The sequence below is a fragment of the Vespa velutina genome, chromosome 1 (genome assembly GCF_912470025.1).
Source record: "Vespa velutina chromosome 1, iVesVel2.1, whole genome shotgun sequence".
Taxonomy (NCBI): domain Eukaryota; kingdom Metazoa; phylum Arthropoda; class Insecta; order Hymenoptera; family Vespidae; genus Vespa; species Vespa velutina.
In genome coordinates this window covers 13,368,896-13,389,890 of record NC_062188.1, presented here as the reverse complement: position 1 = coordinate 13,389,890, position 20,995 = coordinate 13,368,896, and the positions used below count along the sequence as shown (strand labels likewise).

Below are 20,995 nucleotides of genomic sequence, written 5' to 3'. Positions count from 1 at the left end.
TGACTAATTCCCCGGTTGATACATACGATTATCTTTATAATATGAAGGAAATGAATATTTTAAATTTATTAGTTTAATTTTAGTTTAAATTTAATGGACATAGGTATATCGAGTCTCTAGGCGAATAAAGTAAGGGATTATACAAAAGAACTCTGAACAAATATTTGGTAACAATTAATAATAGATATATTTCGTCAAATTCACTGTGAATTCAATGACATGAATCCTCATCTGATTTTTTATTTATCGATACTAGAATAATCGATTATAATAAATTATAATCATTATCCAACAATATTCTGAATACTTAAATATCATTAAATCATCATTAAAAGACACGGATTATCTTAAGGTTTTTATACTCATACTCGCTTTATCATTAACAAATAAAATTGAGTAATGGCTACACTACATATTATAGTTCAAGGAACACGCCAAATCAATAAGATGACATAGATACGAAATTCATTAAAATGTCTAGTCGATCTTTATCGTACCACCTTTGCATTTAATCAAAAATTTGGGAGAAATGCGCTGAAGAGACAGCCAGGTCGTGACTCTCGTAGAAGTTCAAAGAAGAGAATTTTACTTCCATACCAAGTCATATGATTTTATCATATCATTTCTCATCTGGTATTAATGATAACAGAAAGGAGAGACTGAATATTTTTCAGTGAACAGGGTGACTATTTCATGTTGAATACGTGATGATGAGGCACGATACCATTGCATAGAAACATTTAGGAATACAAAATCGTGATCCTGACATAACAATTATAAAGAAAGTACAATAATAAATATAATCTAATATGATTGCTGTTCTCTTTATCGATCACTGTTTCGACAATAGTCCTGATACATATTCAATTGATATGAAATCAGTGCCACGAACCGATTTAACTCATCACGATTCCTCGATTTGAAATACTCGTACATATGAGAATGCGATAGGTAGTAACACTGTTGCACCAAGTTGGCCTTGACTTCTCCGTGTACATCGTTTTTCGTCGCCAGATTCCCCTAGAGAGATACGTCGTCACGTCCAGAGTCAGAGACTTACTGAAATCTATTTACGTCGGAAGATGCGAGCGTTAAAACGAACTATTTTAAATACGCTGTTTATATAATGGTTATCGCGGCCAACCTTGAGATCGGTCAAGCATAGATTCGTAACGACTTATTTTCGATTATCTATTTGCAGACATATATGTATGTATACGAGAAAGGTAAACGACAATTTCAAATAGGATAGGCGAATAATTATTGCAGAGTAAAGGAATTGATGGGAAATACATTAGTAAGAAAATGAGTTCGAGTACTAAAAATGAGATTTGTATTTAGTAACTTGTCCCGTGGATCTAAGATGAAATATTTGCAATTGTATAAATAACTCGAAATATATTCTGAATAATATTTACAGTATTCATTCTATAAAAAAGAGGTAAATCCAAATTCTCTTGAGTGACGCAAGGCACGACCTCTACAATTCGCTTGAGATTAGAGTAGTAACTTTGAAAATACTGTATAACTTTGATAATCAAGTATGTTCGCAAAATGATTTATAAGCGATCGAATTTCTCGTGATAGACTTTTAAAAGCTTTCAGAATAAATCGAGCTAATTAATAGTTGGTAATGCATTATTAAAAAATTTGTGAGTAGACAGAAATAGTTGATCGTGTGTAGCGATAAACTTGACAAGGACGATTACGAGATTTTCGTTGACTCTGAATGATCGAAGTGAGATTACTTAGCATGATATTAGTTCTTGTTTCGATACATTACCATATCATACAACGTTGACGGTGATAAGAATATTCTCTTTCAATGAAACTACCATGCATTGGAGTAACTTATTTTACACTCGTATCACAAAGCCGCAATTATTAACTAATTAACAATAATTTATTTCTTCCTGATTAGGAAATGGAGATCCGGGCAAAGCAGATTGGCCTTTATTTCGCTCATCTATAATAGATCGCTTTATGATATGCGATAATCATCTAACAGATATAAAGAAAAAATATTGGAAAATATTATGAAATTTTCTTGATACGTTAAAACGTTTCGATCGCAATCGAAGGAAATAGCAATTCGCTAACAGCTGACATCGACTTTCTAAACTCAGATCGATCGATGCACACACGTGGATGATTAATGCGGATACAATAGTGGTATGAGAAAGTAAGAGCGTCGTGCACATGATTGTAAACAACACGACACGTTCAGGAAACAAGGGTACATATCTTGTCAAGTACGATATTTGTTGCTCGGATCGTACGCATATACATCACTGAGATAAGGTTACAAAATAAACAGTAAAGTTTTGAATATATTCAAAAGAGAAACATTAATTTATTTTATTGTCTCTTTGTACCATAATATTGAACATTTCAATATTGAACCATTCATTCAGCTATTTACCGTAATGAAGATTGTGGAGATGTTAGAAAATCACAACTCGTCTACGTCTGGACCCTTCATAGATGCGACGTTTTGCCAAAATGCCCGGTAAGATAACACGATTTCCGGTTTATGCTGATTAGGTAAGAGAGTCTAACTTCGGTAGAGCGATGAGTCCCAGGATACTCTAGCCGACGCGAACGTTTCCTTGGTTGTGAAAATTAAGGAGAATTATACTGGTGTTATGTATAATTCAGTCTCGGTTTTGTGATTATATGTAGTTTATCAAAATAAGAATATATTCTAATCATTGTTAATGATTTGACATAAAAGAAATCCATTATTTATAACAATATTATAAATTGTGTATATATTTATAATGCGATATTATTATGTGCATATAATAATATTATATTAATATGATTAATACGTTTAAATAGAGTTTATTTCTTTTGATGTACGTTTATAGAAATTCTTGTTAAATAATTCAAGGAATATATACAAAGAATTTAATCAACATTACGATGAATTAACGAGAGATATCACTTTTTCAAAGATTTGCACGATTCATTCCGTTTTCGTTTTTACAAATATGCAGAAGGAAATATTTACAAAGGATAGAATTATAAAAAATCGATGCATCTCTATTTCCATTTCCTAGCAGGGTACTCCATTTTCTTTGCTAAGATTGATAGCCGATTCATCGATTTCCGCTGGGAGATTCGTAGTAGAAGCTTGTAGTACTTCTAGAAGCAATCTACTCTCGAAGTAGAGGAAACATCGATGCACAGTCCACTCTTTTTCGTACGAACGTCTTTGTGTATATATATCATTGTATATGTATCCTTCGTATTTAGAACCTTTTCTTTTTTCTTTTTTTCTTTTTTTTCTTTTTTTTTTATCGTAGCTCCTTTTCTCGCGCGAGAAGAAGATTAGTTAGAATGAGAAAAAAATTGATTAACTTGGATTTTTGACATATTTCAAATTAGTAATACTTCGTAGAAATATTATGATGAAGAGAGAGAGAGCAAGAGAGAGAACAAGAGAGAGAGAGCAAGAGAGAGAGAGAGAGAAATATACGAAAATAGAGATTTTTTATAAAGTTCAGTTTTGGTCACAGAAATATATTGCAATAGAGATAGACGCATCTTAATAAAGTATAGATGAAGAATATGAAAAATGAAAATAAAATCCAATAAGAGAGAGATAGATAGATAGAGAGAGAGAGAGAGAGAGAGAGAGATATTTTCACGAGAGAATACCAATATCTCACTTGTTAATTTTTACAATCGAATCAAATATTGCAAGTGTCATTTTTAGATGACATTTATTTTATTTCATTCTTTTCTTTTGAATTTTATACAATCTAGTCTTTTTTCCTAGTAGTATTTTATATTGTAATTTAAGAAAGAAAGATATACAAAGAAAGAGATTTTTTATTACATTTACTTTTAGTCAAAGCATTATATTGCAGTAGAGATAGATGCAATGTAATAAAAAATATAAAGACATAAATAAAACTCAATAATAGAGAGATAGATAGATAGATAGAGAGAGAGAGAGAGAGAGAGAGAGAGAGAGAGAGAAAGAGAAAGAGAGGAAAACGAAAGAAGTATGGTTCGTTGAACGCGTCAATAAACGCGAAAAGATTTTCATAAAAGAATTCCAATCTAGTTTGTCAATTTCTACAAAACTATTCAATATACCGAAACATATATATATATATATACAATATATAAACAATATATATACACACATATATATTGTATATATTATATTATATGTATTGTATTATACAGCTAGTATAATTTTAAAAGGACATTTATTTCTATTTTATTTCGTCGTTCTCTTTGGGATTTTATGGAATCCAACTTTTTTTTTTTATGTGCTATATCGTACACTTCCAATCTCGTCTGAAAACTTTTACCGTCGAGCTCGTTTATACTGTCCACTGTGGACTATCACATTCAAACGTAGCCACGCTTCACTTTTTGGATCGAACGAAAGCGATTATACCACACGAGAAAAAGAAACGGAAAGAGTGTCGATTCGAAGATCTTCCATACCTATATATCTAGATATGTATATACATCTAGCTACGTAGATATATATATATATATATATATATATATATATATATATATTTATATACGTATATATATATGTATATAAATATATATATATATATATATATATATATATATATATATATACGTAGATAGATGTATATACAGATGGATACCAAAAAGATTCGTCGACGGTAATTACTTTCGATGTAAAAAAGCTGTCCGTTAGAAAAAAGCCTCGCTATGAATCCTGTCGAAATGAATTTTCGACATGTAATGGAAACTTCAACTGACAGAAAAAAAGGGAAGAGAAAGAGAAGGAGGAAGAGAGAAATTTTCATTAATGAGAACAAATATTTTTATTCCCTTGGAAAAGTGGAAAGTTCTCTTTTCCTCTCTTTCGTTTATCGCTTTCGCGACTAGATTCAATTAATGGTAGAAAAAGAGCGAAAGGTAGAAATACGTTCGTCCAAGATTCGTCTTTTTAAATTTATTACAAGATGTATTTCGAGGAATACTTGATTTTCATAATCTTCTTAATAAATATTTACAAACTATATATTACTTAATATTAACTAAAAACAAATAAAGCCATTTTAAACTATGATTTAAATTTCATGTTCAATTATTAATGACTGAACATTATTAATTTGTAAATTTTCCAAATTTATTTAAATCATTCGAACGTTTTTTAAATATGTAATTTAAAATAAGAACGTTATAAACATTTCTAATCTTTATGACTATTAATGACTTTTTGTTTGTAGAATTCTTCGTATGAATCGTAATAATTATTGACAATCTTGATTTTTTAAAAAAGCAAGAATGAATATAACTCTGCGTTCTCTCTCTCTCTCTCTCTTTCTCTCTCTCTCTCTCTCTCTCTCTCTCTTATTATGTTCTCGTCGACTCGTTCGCTCGAACGTAGACTAATTAACTATCACGAAAATATCCCTCCTGTGCGAGACAAGGCTTTCGAAAACAGGTGAATATACATTTTCATATTAATTTTCGAAGCGAGAAATGAAACGAAATTAATTTACGCTTGGCTATAATCTCGTCGCAAAGGGATTACGAGCTGGGGAATTTCGTTTTTCTTCGTTTTTTTTCTTTTTTTTATTTTCTTTTCAGTTGAAATCATTTCAATTACCATCGTCTCATTACGTACGACTTGAACTCGACGGATTTACTTTTTGATCGACGTAAAATATTTTCAAGATTTTCACGTTATCCATTTCTCACGATATTTCTCACTAATCAAGAATAACGCGCCGTGCTGCTCGACGCCAAATATGTAGGTTCGCGTTTGACCGATCACTGATTTGATTAATCTCTGTCTAAACTGTACCGGTCGTTACTAACTGACGACTATCATGACTGATATATTTTCATGCTAGTGAAAGAAATCATGAAAAAAACAAAATCGATATGTACAATGTAACGATCGGTCACTATTCTTCCATAGAAATTTATTTTTGATGATTATAATGCAAAAAAAGAAAATTTAATTATTATAAAAATATTATATCTAATCTATTTTCATTATTAACGATTAATCATTTTTTAATACTGTTCAAATTCTGTAGGGATAAATATATTTTTATAACTTTAGGTTAAATATTAGAATAAGAATGCAGATACGATTTTCAAGTATATGCTTTATCATCGTCATAAGAACATTCTGAATTTCACGTGAAGGGATCCGAAGATGTTTCGCTGCATATTGGATAAATCGATCGATAGCCATTTAAGTGCGTATTTCCTCGAGAAAGATGAAAGCAGAGTCACGTAAAAGCCGTGGACCTCGAGATGATGTATTCTTAGAAAGTTTTCTCCTAGATAAGCCAAATCGAGCCCTTTAAAAGCCACTCGACACCGCGCTCGTGAGTTATCCTCCATTGTCGTTCTTCCGAAGATCTGTTTTTCACTACTTCTAAAACTTTGAACGCGCATCGCAAAATGGAAAGTTTACTCTTTCGAAGTAGAACGTTCGCGAATCTTAAAAAAGATAGATAAAGATATATATATATATATATATATATATATATATATATATATAGCAAGAGAGAGAGAGAATTTTCTATCCTCACCTCTTTCTACTCTTCGAAATATCGAGCTAGTCGAAAGATTCCTAATACGGCCTTTAAAAGCAATCTCTTTTGTCTTTTCGATTTAATCATAAAACGTGCAAAACAGTAAATAAAATTATACATAACCGATTTTATCTCAAAAAGAATGATAAATTTATCTATATACTTTTCCTTTTAACAAATGCAAATCAATTTATTTTGACTTGCTCTTCAAAGGTTTTTCACAATTTTGCAATAACGCCGATTTTTATTCTCATATATTTTATTCTTGTTTCTCTCTGTCTCTTTCAAAATATGACATTTTCGAATACTAATGTGTTCTACAGCCATCCATACTTTCTTGAATTCTTCTCAAATGTACGGTTTCCCTTCGTATTTCGTGAAATCGGAAAGCGTTTGTGCGTAACTTTTGCTTGGTTCGCAGGGAAAGTCAAAAAAAAAAGTGCAATAGTCATTGCTTTTTCAGCGGAATCGGTGTGCTAACCAGCGAGGGGTATCACGTCTACATAGATATATATATATATATATATATATATATATATATATATATATAAAATCTACATATATGTGAAATGGGTGAAAAAAAAAGAAAAAAGAGAAAAAAAGAAGCTTTCCGATCCATCCCTACCAACCAAGTACCCCTCACCTGCCACCTACAGATCGCTCTAGGGCAAACTAACGAGACTCCAAATTATCGGATGCGACACGGTGGATAAACTCTGTTAAAAAGTTTGCTTGAATCGACAGGATCGTTTTTATCCGCGAAACACGTGTCCTCGTTTCTTTCTCTCTATCTCTCTCACTTTACAATATCCATGGGAATAATCAATTGTAGAGCATGTTGCCACAGATTAAAGATTGACCTTTAATGAATGGTTTCATTTATTCGACGTAATTATCTTACTCTCATTATCTTGATCATTTCAAAATATACAAAATCATTATATTTTTATTAAATTATATATAATATTTATAATGAAAAATTGGAATGTTCTTATAAATTTTCTTTTTTTTTCATTGGCCAATATTACAAATATATTTAACTATATGTACTATATAGGTAAATATATATAATTCTCGAAAAGGTTAATGGTATAGGATTACTATCGAGACGAAGGGATAAAAAAGAAGACGAAGAATTATTAAAGAGAGAGAGAGAAAGAGAGAGAGAGAGAGAGAGAGAGAGAGAGAGAGAGAAAGAAAGAAAGAGAGAGCAGTCACAAAGGTTTAGAGAAGCGAGAAAAGCAGCTCTTATTAACGGACCCTTCGTTCCATGATTGTGGCTTATCTCGCGGTTTTCGCCTCTTTCTCAGACGAAAGCTTTAACGATATTCGCACAAAGCTCAGTGATACTGCGAGCTTTTTTCATGCGGTTCGTCTAGAGCCGCAAACGAGCCACACTTTTTTTCTGAGCAATTCCGACTACTCTGTTTATTTCGAAGAGACGAATGGAAATAAGTCGTGAATAAGGTAAGGTGACAAGGAAAGGATAGAAGAACTAGAGTAGTATCCACTTGTCTTCTTCTTTTCCTTACGCTTTTTTTCACTTTCTTTCAGCTATCCGCTTTCATTCGTCGTATCTTATCTGAAATCCGACGAACTGTGAAAGACATTCGTTGTATCCCAACAGGTCCTTCGGAATGTAGGAATTCTTTTCTTTTTTATATTGTTTCCTTTTCATTTCTTAAACAATGTAAGCATGTAGAGAAATAAATAATCGTGTGTGCGTGTGTATATATATATATATATGTATATATATACACATATAGATATATTACAGATAAAAATTGTTTGAGTCTCGAGTTTCGAACCATTCTAATGGTTCGTTTAGAACGTGCTTTTTCGTATACTGTGCGTACAAAGAGGACGGTGGTACGATTAAAGTGGATTTATCAGAATGTTCCAATGTTTTCCCTATGCCGGGAAGAGAAACCTTTGGTAAAGGTTTGAGGAGAGTCCTTCGTAATCCGATGTTTCCTCCAAGGTTTCCACCCAGAGAATTTAGAGCGTAGTAAACGAATGTAAATCCCTTTAAGACTAAAAGAGAAGAAGAGAATTTCCTTCTTCACACTTTCCTAACCGAAGTCTTTGCCTAACTCGTATGGCGTATATCTATATTTAAAAAAAAAAGAGAAGAAAGAAATTCTAATAATAATAATAATAATAATAATAATAATAATAATAATAATATCAATTTTTGTTAGTGCATTTTTATTCGAAATAAATAAATAAAAGAAATATAATGGACTACGTCAATATTTGATAACTAGCGTATATTCTATATGCTTTGAATTCGAATAAATCCGTCAGAAATATTTCATTCTTTATCGATCTTTTGATATTCTATTTTTTTTTCTCGGATTTCAATGTATGCACGTGATGTAGATATATTGATAAAACATGGAAGAGAAAGAGAAAATAGGATTGCATATATCGACTGAAATGACCAAGTGACGTAACAACGAGCTAACGATGAGATCGTGGTAGCAAGGAGTTTTCGTAAAGCGTGGATTTACGTGTTATTGTCAAGTCCGTATTCAAAGGACAGAAACTGCGAGAGACAGGTCCACCTGAAATCCACGACAAAAGGTCTACCAACACCGTGATGATGTTGATATGACAAATTCTGGAGATATGAATCGGTTAAATGGGAGAAGGCTGACATAGAGAAGGGAACAATTGATAGTACGAGTGTCTAACATAATAGAAGTAATTAGTCCATCGATTCTCTCCGTTTACCATAACGTTGTCGGTCCTTTCCTATGATATAATCTAACCATAGAATTGAAATTATATTGTTAAATAATATGAATGATAATACATAATGCATATAAATAATGAAATAATTTATATATCGTTTAAATGTATAATAAATTTATTAATTTCGGAATAAAAATTATGATATACGTAAATTTCGTTTATGTTTTCTTATTAAATACCTTTTATATGTATTCTTCGAGTATATTTATATTTATATTATATTCAACATCTATCGTTATTCTCGCTTGTAAACAAGTCTCCTTTGTTTACTCTCACACGGGCGTTACGATACATTGTCGCGTGAGTCAGTCTTTGCCTAACCGCTGGAGCATGAGGTAAATAATAGAGGTCTTCGCTCTTATCGGTATATTCAGCGTTAATTATTCTCTCTCCCTTTTCCCTTCTCTCTCTCTCTTTCTCTCTCTCTCTCTCTCTCTCTCTTTATTATAATACAATCCTTAAAAAATAAAATATTAATTTGACAAAAGTAAAATCGTTGCTAAAGATTATTGATATCTTTCTATGGTGATTTTCAATTGATATAATTTTATTTCGATGCAAATAGAATCTTTCACGAATGAAATAACCAGCCATACGAAATCGATTTGGTTTTCTTGATAATTTAATGGAAAAATTGAATTAACACCGAGCATGAAATTTTCATAGGATCATTTTTGGACGATTTGACTTTAATATTCTTTTAATTTTCTTCTATTATTTTTAGGATCCATTTGAAATCAACGGAACATACTTTCTTATAATAAGCCGACTAGAAGATTCAAAAGACATTATGGCAACGTACCAAATGTAAGTACACTTTTATACGATTTTATTATCTCGATACGAAAAAGAAGAAAAAGAAGAAGAAGAAAAGTATCTTAAACTTGTGATGAATGCAACTAATACTTGACTCATCATATCATTTAATCAATTTTACTATTTATTTATACATTGTAGATCCTAAAATAAATTAAAAAAATTAATCGTCCTTATTTTGGTTATCGCTTATAATCTATCGAGTATTTTATCGAAACGATATTCGTTAAAGTTCTATAAATCAAATATAATTACGTGCATACCGTTCGTCATATGAATTGACATTTCTTTATCGACGTTTCAGTCGAAACGTGGCCGACGAGTATCTATAGGCTAGAGTGTATAGAAGAAGAGGGAGCTCCGTAAAATTTTAGTGACACTATAAAAACGAATGCTTTCTCACAAATCCGTATTCTGTATCTTTCCGTTCGAAAGATTATCAGCAAAGTTATACAGTCTACTCTTTTTAACGATCTTTCTCCATCATAAAATTCTTTCAAAAGATATATATTCTACGGCGAAAAATAAACGATGAAATATTCCCTTCCCAACGAAATTTCATCATTAATATAACATTTTAGATATATAACGAATGCAATTTTTTTTAATATCATTCATTTTTTAATAAAGGATATATCAGCTGATAGATTCGATATTGAAAGATTTTTCTCCAAGAAGATCCATGATCTTGGTTGGAGAAAAATCTTTTGAAATTGCATACAACTTGATAATAAAATTAATCGTTCTAACGAAAAATACACAGAGCAATATAATGAAAGTAAAGAACTAAGGAATCCTTTTATCGAGAGAAATTTAATAATAATTCGAGAAAACATGTGTTGATCTGAAGGAAAAAAGATATTCCATTGAAATCAATAAAATAATCGCGATAAATCGTAAATGTATCAATGAATCGAAGCGAAAAAGATAGAATAAAGGAAAGAATAGAACCGGGTAATTTTCGATTAGAGTCTTTTGTCAAAGAAAAGCTAACTTTCGTGTGTGTGTGTGTGTGTGTGTGTGTATATATATATATATATATATATATATATATATATATATAAATATATATATATATATATATATAAAGATACATATATATAAAATAAAAAAAATATATATATACAGTGTCTCAAGTTTTACGAACTAGAGTTGAGCTTTTACTTATGTATTAGTTCATCAAGGAAACTGCTATTGGCGTGGCGAAACCACCTGCGCTCCTCTCGTTTTGCTCGTGACTAACCTTTCAAGTATTTATTGGAAAGACTAGTTCGCAAAGAAATGGAACGTTACATGCATCAACGATAGCAACGATGATACGTTTTTTTATGTGATATTTTTATCTACGAGAAATTTCGATTCTCATTTGTGTCAATTTCATATGAAATTTATGTTACCTTGTAAACGTTAACTATACATATATATCCATACATACATAAGTATTTAAATAGATACATATAATACATTACAATTCATACGTACAAATATATATTTCATATATACTTTCGATAGTTAGGAAACAAGTTAAAGTAAAATTTCGAGTATTTTATCACGATCAATATAACGGAGAGTCCGGTACCTTTTACGAACAGGAAAGAAAATCGAAATTATATGTCGAAGCGAGAAATTCTTTTCCCTTACATTTCCACTAAGAAAGGTTAAAGAAAAAAGAAAGGAAGGAATAAAATGTAAGATCGTTCGCACTACGAAATTGTTTTCCATTCTTAGACAGTCGACATTGAGTAAAAAGGGTCGAAGTAACGGATATTCAAACGTACATTCACTTTAGTGAAGAACGAATTGAATAAGAACAATGAATTACGTATTCGTAATTAATGATCATCTCGAAACGTACGTTCTATTATCAAGTACGATTCGAAATATTGCCAAAAAGAGAGAGAGAGAGAGAGAGAGAGAGAGGGAAAGAGAAGACAAGATGAGTTAGAGGGAAAAGGGAGATAATGGATTAAGGTAGATGAGATACATTAACGAGAGTTATATTATCGGTTCGTGTTGCCCTTAAGCACGCATGATCGTGTAACATGGCAGCTTAATCGAAATGCCTCTTCTAACAGCAGCCACGCAAACGTTGAGCTTAAGGCTTTTAAAAGCTCCGTTGCAATATTTAGGAGGGCTCTGCGAGTGGGATTATTGCATTTTTAAAGAGGAGCCGTAGAGAAGGACGCTCTTTCTTGGATTTCCGAGGATGTTATGGGAGATAAAAACAGAAAGAAATATCTAGGTTCTCGTATAACTTCAAAAAGGAATGGCAATCGTCCTTTTTCAGAATGAGTAAAGCAAGATATTCGAAGGATCTACCTTTGACTTTCCTCTGTACTTTTATAATCATGATCTTCATCGATCAAGACAAAGCTTTGACGTCAAGGATAGAATTTTAATAAATTTTGTATCGATACGAGTTTGATGGAACGAGAAGAAATCTTACAAGAGTTTAATTGTTTCCAATCGTATGACTCGTCAGAGACGCCACTTGGAACATCGTAAACAGTTCAAACGTGAAATAGAAAAAGAGAGAAAAGAATGAGAATCGGAAAAGGATAGACTATAGAAAAATACGTAGCAATATATTTACGTTAGACCGTATCCTCGCGTGTTTTCACGAATTATAGTCAAAGAGAAACGTATTTATGTAATTCGATTTGTGTAATTTTCTAGGTAATCCAAGTTGGAATAAGATTCACTCTTTGATTCGTATTCTTTCTCCCTTTTTTATTTCTTTTTTTCTTTTTCTTTTTATTTCTTTTTTTTTGCAATTTTTCAAAAGTAAATGCAGAAGATGAACGTGTGATTACAATAGTTTAATAATTGAATGTAGATAAGGATGTTGAATGACAAGTTGATAGTAATTAGCAACCTCACAAGGATCCACACGTTAGAGTCGAAGACAATTCTTGGTGAAGTTCGACATACTAATTAATAGTGATATCTAGTCGGAGAGCATGGAGACTAGAAGCTGGTTACCTCAGCGATAAGGACAGAGAATCTTTCCTTTGAACAAAGCCAGAGGTTCGTCTCCAACTAGAAGGACTTTAGACTGTGAAAGTTGCGAGCTAGCATAAAGTGCACGCTCAGCTGTAACTAATGTAAGATAAAGTTATAATGACAATAGATATATTCAGTTAAGAAGAACGATAATCTCTTCCAAACAATTCGACAAGGTCCTTTCGTCTTGATTTATACATTCATACGTATGAAGAAATGGGCAAAGATAATACCTTATCATCCATTCATCTCAACGATTTAATTTCAAATTAGCAACTGCTTTAACAGAGATTATTTGTGAAATACATATACAAATGTATATAATCTTTCACGAATTCTATCCTCTTCAGATATCAAATTCTCCATTTTTTGACGTCCCGCATAAAAGAAAAATGATGCAAATGGTTCGCTTTAAAAATTCTCCTAAACTTTGTCCACGATTCTAAGAGAAGTATCGATTCATATGCCGAGGCGTCGCTATCAATCTTCTCGGCAGCTCGGATGAGATTCCAATTCGTAGAGCGAGTCTGTGCGTCTAGTATGTTCTATCGAAAAAGAGATATAGAATTCCTTTTCCTTCGAGCTTTCAAGGGGAACTCGCAGAGACACGCTTTATGAATCTTTCCAATATCTCGCGCCTTGCCGAGAAGAAGAAACTCTTTAAATTTAAAAACACCGTAGAGTCCCGTAAATTGAAAATCAAATTGTATCGCGTGCATAGACAAAAAAAATTCATCTTTCACTTTTTTCCTCTCCTCTCTTTCTTTTTTTTTTTTCTTTCTTTCCTTTTTTCTTTTTTCTTTTTTTCTTTCATTCAAAGTTCATTAAAATAAATTGTCCTCGTAAGGGGTTTATAAACGCTTGATAAAACCGAATCGCCTTACGTTTTATTTATAATTTATGAATACATTCACACTTAATGGAATTTACTTGTACAATATCTGGTTTAATAACGACAGCATAACATCGTGGTGTACGCAAGTTCTGCGGTAATCCGCAGGGCGGATAATTTGCCGGCGCATAATCGAGGCTTTACTGCATTGCGGTCGAAACGCTCTGGACGTTCTTTCGGAAGAGTTCCGACGAGAAATCAAAACAGAACGTAGTTGTCCGTCGTTGGACTTGTTCCACTGGAACGTTTCCCTTTAATTTGTTTTTTTTCTAAGAAATTTCATCCAAGAAAAAGTAAAGAAAAAGAAAGAGAGAGAAAAAAAGAGAGAGAGAAGCAGTAAGATTCGAAGTGGCTTTTAACGCAATCTTTGTTCACGACAGGAATCTAGTGCACCTCCATGTTAAATGTCAACGGGAGGGCGGATCTATCAGAGTGTAATGACGTATAACTAACACGCGGATGATGGTATAATCCGATATACATATTTCATCGTTCTTTTAAAGTCAGAGACATTTATAAGCTTGATTTCATCTCGATGAAAAATGACCACATTGAAAATCTTTGGTCTAATTAGTCCGTTGAAGATTTAAGGTAAGGTTTGAAAAGAATTGAGAAAAGAAAGAATAAAACGAACGAGAAGAAAGAAAAGGAACTTTTTTACAATTAGTGATCTGTTCTTTCGATTCGAAAGCAAAGCTAATGTCCGTTGATCGTAAGGGTGGTACCGACAACCTATTCCTCTTCTACCATCGAGTGATACGAGTCTGGTTGGCAAGGCTTTTCATCTCTCTTCTTCTCTTCTTCTCTCTCTCTCTCTCTCTTTCTCTCTCTCTCTCTCTCTATCTCTATCTCTCTCTCTCTCTCTCTCTATTTCTCTTGACATTCCCTCGAAACTTCTCTGGGTAGCTCATGAATTTCAGACACACTCGTAACCGACCTCCGCCCACTTCTCGTCGCGTTAAACTGCGTCACATATACTAACACACGAGCTCTATTCCCTCGTTCGATCTCTCTTGCCACGTGTACGCTAGCATTTACGCAGGTTGCACATGATTGCATGGACTCGCCTACCTGCGAAGTCTTTACTCTATATGTCGAATAATTTCCTCTAGGTCGACAGGAAAGGAAGGTGAATACGAGAACGATCATTGGGAGGGACACTTGGAAACCTTCTCGATACATTGAAACGATTTCGATTAGTTACGTATATATTTATTCATTGTATAAATACATTAGAGTTGAAATTAAAATATAAACTTCATAGAAAATGATTATCTTCTAGAAAATGATTATCTTCTTGAAAATGATTATCTTCTAGAAAATGATTATCTTCTAGAAACTGAAATAACGTGATTATGTAAATTATAAGGAATTGATCGTATCGATGAATTTTACTTTATTTATGTTACTCGTTTTATCTTACCTCTTTAAAGAAATAAAAAAAATTATTCTTATTAAAACTATTAATTAAAAGTGTTTTCTACTAATCAGTATATTGTCAAAAATTGCCAGATATTTACAAGATCAATAATCCAATATGTTTTTGAAAAAGTGTAAGATAAAGAAAGGATCGGACAATTAATTATAAGAGAACATAATGAATTATCTCGTTTTCATATTCGAAGAGATATATCATCGCTTGCTTTATATTCTGATTCAGTTACGTCGTATATATCACCCTTAAGAAGATATCTTCGATACAGAGAATATTGTAGAGAGCATTTCAGTTCATTCTCTCGATTCGTTTAGCTCCTTTAGAACTCCTCTTAGCATGCCATTCAGAAATGTGCAATTCTCTTGGTTCGATATCAACATCACGAGAGCCCGCTAGCTACCTCTTTACTTATTCAGAGTCAAGATATTCTCACCTTCAAATTCGCCAATTCTTTCCAATATATTTTTGAAATGAAAAACGAGGCTTAAAAGACAAGAATAATCCTAAAAAAAAAATAAAAAAAAATAAAAAAAAAAAATAAAAAAGAAAAACAAACAAAAATACATAGTAGTAAACTTAAAAAGAAATCACGCTAATGTTGTAAGAATTCTTCGAACAACGATAAGGAAATACTCATTTTTCATCGATCATCATCATACGATTGAGCAATAATGCTATAATGCATATTCTAATGAAATGAAATTCCATTCGAATGCATACACACACCACTTTAAGGCGGTCAAAGTACATCGTCCAACTGCAAGAACATGACGGAAAGTTTTCCTTTCACTTACTCGAAGACTTTAAATAAGAAGTGGAAAGGATTCGTTGGAGTGATCTAACGGTCGAGAAAGCAAACGCGTCTTTTTTCGCTAACTTTATCGTTCACTCCTGGAATTTTATTCTTCCTTTCTTCTCGAATTCATCAAACGAAGTCTCTTTGAAAGTCAGACTGACTTTTAAAACCTGTTTTCAATCTTGCTCGTGCCAACATTAATGCCTCGTCAGTACCAGGAGACCCTCATTTGCGATCAGTTTAGCGTAACGAATGATCGCTCTACGATTGAGTTCCTCCCTTTTACGATTGTAATCGTTTCGTGATACTATAGTTCTTCGACGTATTTACGTTCGTTCGTACCAGCAAATTATTCAGTCGTAATCGAGATTCTAAACGTTTCACATATTGCTCGCTTTGAGTTAATCGAGCTATCAAGAAAAAAATGCACGAGGTTCGGAAACCAAGAGTATGGTGTCATACCGAAGAATATGCTTTTTCGTACGACGGTCCTATTACAACATCAACGAGTTCGGCTTCACCGTTTGAAACGATCCAGTTGAAGAAACGGGACTCTATTTTGGATACTTCGAAGATGCTAACTGTTGCAAAATATCCCAGGTACACCTTATTGTTTATTTAAATATTTCGAACACTCATTAAGAAAAATTAGATGATTCAAAAAAGTCGTACGATGATCGACTCTCATTGATACACGATCTTTACAATCTGTGGTAGCGTAACGTCACGTAATCACGAACACAATAATACGATTGCCAATTATCTGGCCATTCGGTAGACCAACGTTTAACGAGACACTTTGACAATACGTTCTGCCAATCGTGTACATGCCGTTCGTTAATTAACGATTTAATTTCATTAACTCAACTACAAGGCTTTGCTCTCTTTGCGCACAGTTTAATTCGTTACCGAAATCATACGATCAAGAGCTAGATTTCCAAAGATTCCGATAATACAATGCTACCTTCGAAATATGAGATCATAATATATCATTGATTAGATCAATTATATCATGTTTAATGTTATACTAATCTATTCACATGTGAAATGTTCTTTACAATGAGATAATTATAGATTACTTTTAAGATAACTTTTAATTAGTTTTTATTATAGATAACTTTTAAGTAATATAATACAATCATCTTATAATATAATATAATACAATTATACATATATGTAGATTGTAATATATAGATCTTATCTATTCTCTTATGAAAAGGAAAACATTTCTTTTACTAGTTAGTACGCTATCGGAAGTCGGTATATGTGTGTGTGTGTGTGTGTGTGTATACGTGTGTAGATGAATATGAGTACGTATTTAAGAGTTATCTATATAAATTAATTATATCTATATATAAAGATTTAAAGATTCTTTGAAAATTTTACAAATTATATAGATATAGATAATACATTTGAAATTTTGGTAGGATCAAGAAGATAAAAGATCGGTGTAAAGATAGGAGGAGGTAAAGCCGACCTTTTAGAAGGTCGAAAATGCATTAGAAGGCGAGTCGCGTCTATGCCTCGACGTTCACGCTGAATTTCTCGTTCACATTGAAAAAAAGAAAAAAGCTAGTTGGGCTAAGAAATTCGTAGCACGGCATCGGCGGCTCGCCCTGGAACGTGCACGTGTGCGCCATTTCTTTCTGGGTCGTATTTTATCGTTAGTATAAGGAATATCTATACCTTCGAAAGACTAAGAAGATGCAGGTGTGAGATACGCGAGTAAACGTATGCGAGTAAACGTAAGCATTCGCATCGAGGGCGAAGCTAGCTAGATCGAACGCGAGCTAGACCATGATGAGTCTGCATGCTTTTAAAATTCGACGGAAACACTAACTCGTAACTGTCCGTTCAAAATGACAAATCGTTACCTTGTCTTCTTCGTATCGTCAATTACACTCTAGGAGACTTTATTTTCTGTAATTACTTCCTTTTTCTCTGCATACTTATAATTAAACGGAACGTATCAGAAATGATCGAGTATAATAAATAAAGAAATAAGGATAAGGACTTTTTTTTTTATTCTTCCATTTGTGGCATCATTTTCGAGAAAAATATTTATTTGATATAAAAATTTAATCATTTATAACATCGTTTTAAACTATTAATGTTGTTTTCGTTCATAGCTTTTCCTTTTTTCAATTCACTCGTCGAATACTGTCGTATAAACAAGTAAAGATTTTATTACAACAAAATATATATTTCATTCATCACAAAGTGATAAAATTAATCGAGAAAAATTTTAATCGCAAAATATCCTATTTACAATAAATTATAATAATATTAGCAATGTTTGTATATATGTATATATAAGAAATATTTTTTTAGAATTGGTCACAATTCATTCTTTTCCCTTTTTTTAATCGTCTTCACTCTTATCAAACTAGTGTTTACTTGAAGTACGTGTGAATGAGAGGGGAAACGCAGATTTTGAATGGAAATGAAAATGGTCAGACGCTTTCATCGAAACGCCAATAAATTCCACGGATGGATGCCAACTGGGTCGTAGTATCAAAAGCAGCCACGATCGTTCCACGCGACGTGACAAATCTCTCTCTCTCTCTCTCTCTCTCTCCCTCTCTCCCTCTCTCCCTCTCTCCCTCTCTCTCTCTCTCTCTCTCTCTCTCTCTCACTGATTATCCATCTTATCTCGATTTTTATTCGAATAGAAAAAGGCATCGATCGAAGTAGAAAAAATAAAATGGAAAGTAGTAGTCAAAAGTCAAGTTTTTCTTGTGCCTCTCATAGGTTAGTCTGTCAAAGAGCAGAAGGAAATTTGGTCCACAGCAAGTAAGCTCCGTTTGGTAGTCGGACGATCCGAAAGAGGGTTTACATTGATCAGCAAATTCCATCGGTTCTGTCATTAAATATTTACTACAAATAGAATCCTTAAGTAAAGCCGCAAAGTCCGGGGATCCTTCTCCTTTTCCTTTTTTTTTTTTTTTTCACTTCTCTATGTTTCATGTCTACGTTTCGTGTCTACTTTCTCAGTGATAAAATTTGCACCGACTTTGTTCCTCGAATGAACAGATACGTAGCTACGTATTCTTGTGAATCGATTTTTCTGTGAAATGCAGGACGATCGTAAATGTAGAAAACTCTCTTCACTTCCACACCCTATCAGTTCGTATAGGATTACAAATCCGACTTGAATCAGATCTCTTTTTTCTTTGTTCGTACATAGACGGAAAGACAGTAAAAATTAGTATAAATTGAACGTTGCTATCAATCGACACTATTAATTTCAATCGAAGTTGTTCTCTCGTCGGAGTTAATCTCGAAAATTCTTTCAAGCTTCAGACTATTTTTCTTTTCTATCGTTTTATCCTTTTCGATTCCGTATTTTTATTCAGTTACGCTGGTGATCGAGCTATTCGGTCGATTTGTCAAGATTACATGAAATCGAGCCATTTCCTTTTTCTTTGTCTTTTACGAATTTACAAAAAGTTGCGAGTTACTAACGAAAGCGAGCTTTCGTAGACTTTTATAAGTAGTTTAAATCGTACGAGAGAGATAGAGAAAGAGAAAGAGAAAGAGAGAGAGAGAGAGAGAGAATCTTCCAGCATTTACATAATTGTGCGTACAAATTCCAAACTTTACTAGGAGGATTTGCCTCGCGGGTAGAAACCGCGCGAAGAGCTTCGCGGAAAGCGCCAAGCTGTACGAGACGTCGCGTCGTCGTGTTGCATCGAGTTGTTCGAAGGAGAAGCACAGAGGAAGAAGTTGGTTCTCTTCCTCTTACCTCCTCTTCTTCCCTATCGTACAGACTTGGGATCGCGTGCTCGATGAATTATTTATGCGAAAACGCGTCCTTTTAAAAGCCGTCGTAATTTCCTCACGATTTCCGTCGTCTCTTCTTCTTACCTCTTATCTTCTCCTTCTTCACAGTTGATTCCTTTCTTTAAACTCAACAGAACTCATTCGTCGTCTAGAAGTCGACATCTTTTCTTCGAGAAATTTATCAAAAGGATTCTTCAAACAATCGTACTTAGTTGTCATTCTCATGAATTTCACGCGTAATAATTTATCAAAAATATTAAAAAAAATTTTTTTTTTTTTCTTTATTTATTTATATTTGAACTTTTTAAATTTTCGCCAAGTTTCACTTATCGTTTTATTTCTTTTATTTATTTTCTGGTAATCGTGATCAAATAGATATTTTATTTTTATTGTGAAAGCTTTCTTTTTTTACTTTACTTTTCATTAATTACTTATGTACGTGGAAAATCGAAGGAGAAAGAGTAGAAAAAAAATCGTACAGTCGATTCCCGATCGACTCTCTCTATCTTTTCCTTTTCTTTTGCTTTGCTTTTCTTTTCTTTTCTTTTTTCTACGAATCGATTTTCTTATTGCTCTCGTGTTTTTCGTTAACCGAAAGGTCAAGCGACGCTCTTGGGATTTTCGAGAAAAGAATGCAAGTACCCGTCGGCGAGATACGATAAATTCCCTAAGAGTACCTTCGAAACGACCAAACGATCGTAGAAAATTTACCCCTTTGATCGTTTTCACGAACGTATATACAATTGCTAATCAAGGATGATACTTAATTCGCACAATAATTTGGAATTAGTAATTGAACGTTCAGAATTAGATTTGTTACGTAGAATTCAGCTCGTTATATCATTTATCTATTATATCATATCCGTATGAATCATTCCAGGCGAGAGCATTGTCATGTTATTGATATTATTATTATTATTATTATTATTATTATTATTATTATTATTATTATT

General features: G+C 32.7%; 1 protein-coding gene across 4 annotated transcripts in view; it reads left to right on the top strand.

Annotated features, from left to right (window-relative positions):
• LOC124952652 (protein NDRG3) overlaps positions 1–20,995 on the top strand; it is a 71,133-nt gene that overhangs the window by 20,385 nt on the left and 29,753 nt on the right. For 3 of the 4 annotated variants that reach the window (XM_047502920.1, XM_047502876.1, XM_047502967.1), the window contains one exon: positions 10,042–10,124. In XM_047502920.1, coding sequence (XP_047358876.1) covers positions 10,108–10,124 — 17 coding nt within the window. In that variant the 5' untranslated portion in view covers positions 10,042–10,107. Of the gene's footprint in view, positions 1–2,184; positions 2,237–2,414; positions 2,510–10,041; positions 10,125–20,995 lie in introns of those variants that run through there. The other variant, XM_047502866.1, reaches the window with a different exon arrangement.